Source organism: Sardina pilchardus, chromosome 21, assembly GCF_963854185.1.
Source record: "Sardina pilchardus chromosome 21, fSarPil1.1, whole genome shotgun sequence".
NCBI lineage: Eukaryota > Metazoa > Chordata > Actinopteri > Clupeiformes > Clupeidae > Sardina > Sardina pilchardus.
In genome coordinates this window covers 1,473,161-1,475,660 of record NC_085014.1, presented here as the reverse complement: position 1 = coordinate 1,475,660, position 2,500 = coordinate 1,473,161, and the positions used below count along the sequence as shown (strand labels likewise).

General features: G+C 58.2%; 1 protein-coding gene across 1 annotated transcript in view; it reads left to right on the top strand.

Moving 5' to 3' along the window:
• The window catches only part of cmtr2 (cap methyltransferase 2), a 5,776-nt gene that overhangs the window by 726 nt on the left and 2,550 nt on the right, over positions 1 to 2,500 (top strand). Inside the window, exons 2-4 of the mRNA XM_062525152.1 lie at positions 517 to 906; positions 1,141 to 1,539; positions 2,233 to 2,500. The exon at positions 2,233 to 2,500 is cut by the window's right edge and continues 242 nt beyond it. Coding sequence (XP_062381136.1) covers positions 535 to 906; positions 1,141 to 1,539; positions 2,233 to 2,500 — 1,039 coding nt within the window. The 5' untranslated portion in view covers positions 517 to 534. The remainder of the gene's footprint in view (positions 1 to 516; positions 907 to 1,140; positions 1,540 to 2,232) is intronic.

The following is a 2,500-nucleotide window of genomic DNA, read 5'->3' as shown; positions in this document are numbered from 1 at the left end:
CAGCTGAGAGATGCGCCCTCAAGGCGTGTGTGCTTGGCGAAGCGGTGCCTGTGAAAAATTAAATTCTGTTGAAAGAGCATTGTCCTCCGATTGGAGATCGCTTGTAGATCTAATTTGATGGAGCCGCTGCACCGGTTGTCCTTTCGCCGGGTGATGCATTGCAGGCCACGCGGGCCACAGTATGAATAAGTAATAGCTTCGCCATGCATGTGTAGCACGGCCAAAAGAAAAGACACCAAACTCACGAATGCAGCACTAACGCGCATAAAGCTAGCAGTCAGCAAATGTGACTGCAAATAGAATGGTAATGTGAGCGAGAGAGCCGCAATCTACATTATGCAACGTAAGCAGTGGTGTTCATTCTCAACCGCATTCACCGGCCCTCTGAATTCCAAATTCGGTTCCTTTGGCACGCTGGCACAAGTTTTCTGATGTGTGGTGTTGATTGAGATGTCTCACTCTCTGTTGTTGTTGTGTGTTGTGTGTGTGTGTGTGTGTGTGTGTGTGTTGACGCAGGGCCGTGCGGGAGCGAGGATGAGTGGGGGCCGTGGTGGTCACGGGGCCAGCAGGAGGCGTGCGGCGGGGGTGGGGGGGCGAGGGGCTGCCGAGCCCCCGGCGTTCAGTGACGACATCATGTGTGAGGTGCAGGCCCTCTTCAGTAAGGTCAGAGGTTACCGGCGGCCGGAGGGGGAGGAGTGGCGGCTGCCGGAGGCGGGGCTTGTGCTGACGGAGCCGCCCCACATCCACCCGCGACTGCAGCAGCTCAAGCGCTCGCTCAACGCCGTCAAGAACCGGCTCAGCGACCAGGACCTGGACACCTGGCACCAGCACACCTGCGCCACCCACAGGGCCGGCACCGTCACTGCACACCTGAGGAGCACGGCCAACGCTGAGCTGTGCACGCAGGTAACACACACACACACACACACACACACACACCACACACACACACACACACACACACACACACACACACACACACACACTCTCACACTCTGCATCACGGCACACATTTGTCTCCCTCCAGGCGTGGGCTAAGTTCTACGAGGTGCTGGGCACACACACACACACACACTCACACACACACACACACACACACACACACACACACACGCCCTAACCCCAGCTCTATCCCCCCAGGCGTGGGCCAAGTTCTACGAGGTGCTGGGCACGTTCGAGCTGCTCCCGGCGGTGGCTCTGCAGCAGGGCGAGCTGCACTCTGTGCACCTGTGCGAGGCCCCGGGCGCGTTCGTCTCCGCGCTCAACCACTTCCTGCGTAGCGGCGGCGGCGTGCCCTGCGACTGGACCTGGGTGGCCAACACGCTCAACCCCTACCACGAGGCCAACGGGCGCACACACACCATCGCCGACGACCGGCTGCTCGCCCGCACGCTGCCCTGGTGGTTCTTCGGCTCGGACAACACGGGCGACGTCATGCGCCAGGAGCACCTGCTGGAGCTGCAGGCGCTGGTGCGTCGCCACGGTGACAGCCAGGGCACTCACCTGGTGACGGCGGACGGAAGCTTCGACTGCCAGGAGGTACGAGCACATCTCACCTGTTTAGGCCTCTCTACACACACCTCACCTGTTTAGGCCTCACTCCACACACCTCACCTGTTTAGGCCTCACTACACACACCTCACCTGTCACCTGTCAGCCTCACTACACACACCTCACCTGTCACCTGTCACCTTCACTCCACACACCTCACCTGTTTAGGCCTCACTACACACACCTCACCTGTCACCTGTCACCTGTCAGCCTCACTCCACAGGCTGCCTGCCCATTTTAGGATTCAGTTGAAACGTCTGTTGTTTGCACTGAAAGCACCTTGAAGGGCCTTGCCCCACCGTACCTTATTATGTTTTATCTTGTGTTGTTACTTTATCTTATTTTATCACTTTTATCCCACTGTTATTTTGATTATTTTGATTCCATCACTTTTAGTCTGCTGTTGTCCTTTAACTGTTGTGGTAAACCTTGCGTTTGTTTAAATTGTGCTATATAAATAAAGTGGATTGAATTGGATGTGCGTGCGTGTGTGTGTGCGTGCGTGTGTGCGTGTGTGTGTCTGTGTGTGTGTGTGTGTGCGTGCGTGTGTGTGCGTGCGTGCGTGCGTGCGTGTGTGTGTGTGTGCGTGCGTGCGTGCGTGCGTGCGTGTGTGTTTAGGAGTGTTGGTTCAGGGAGTGAGACGGACACAAGAATTGTGTTAATGCGTGCGTGTGTGTTTAGGACCCTGGGGAGCAGGAGGCGGCGGTGGCTCCTCTGCAGCTGTGTGAGGCGGTGTGCGCGCTCATGGTCCTAGCGCCCGGCGGCTCGCTGGTGCTGAAGGTGTTCACGCTGCTGGAGCACTCGAGCGTGAGCCTGCTCTACCTGCTGTGCTGCTGCTTCCGCCGGCTCCGCGTCTTCAAGCCCGCCACCAGCAAGCCGGGCAACTCCGAGCTCTACGTGGTGTGTGTGTGCTTCCGCCCGCCCCCAGCACTGCGCCCCCTACTGGCCA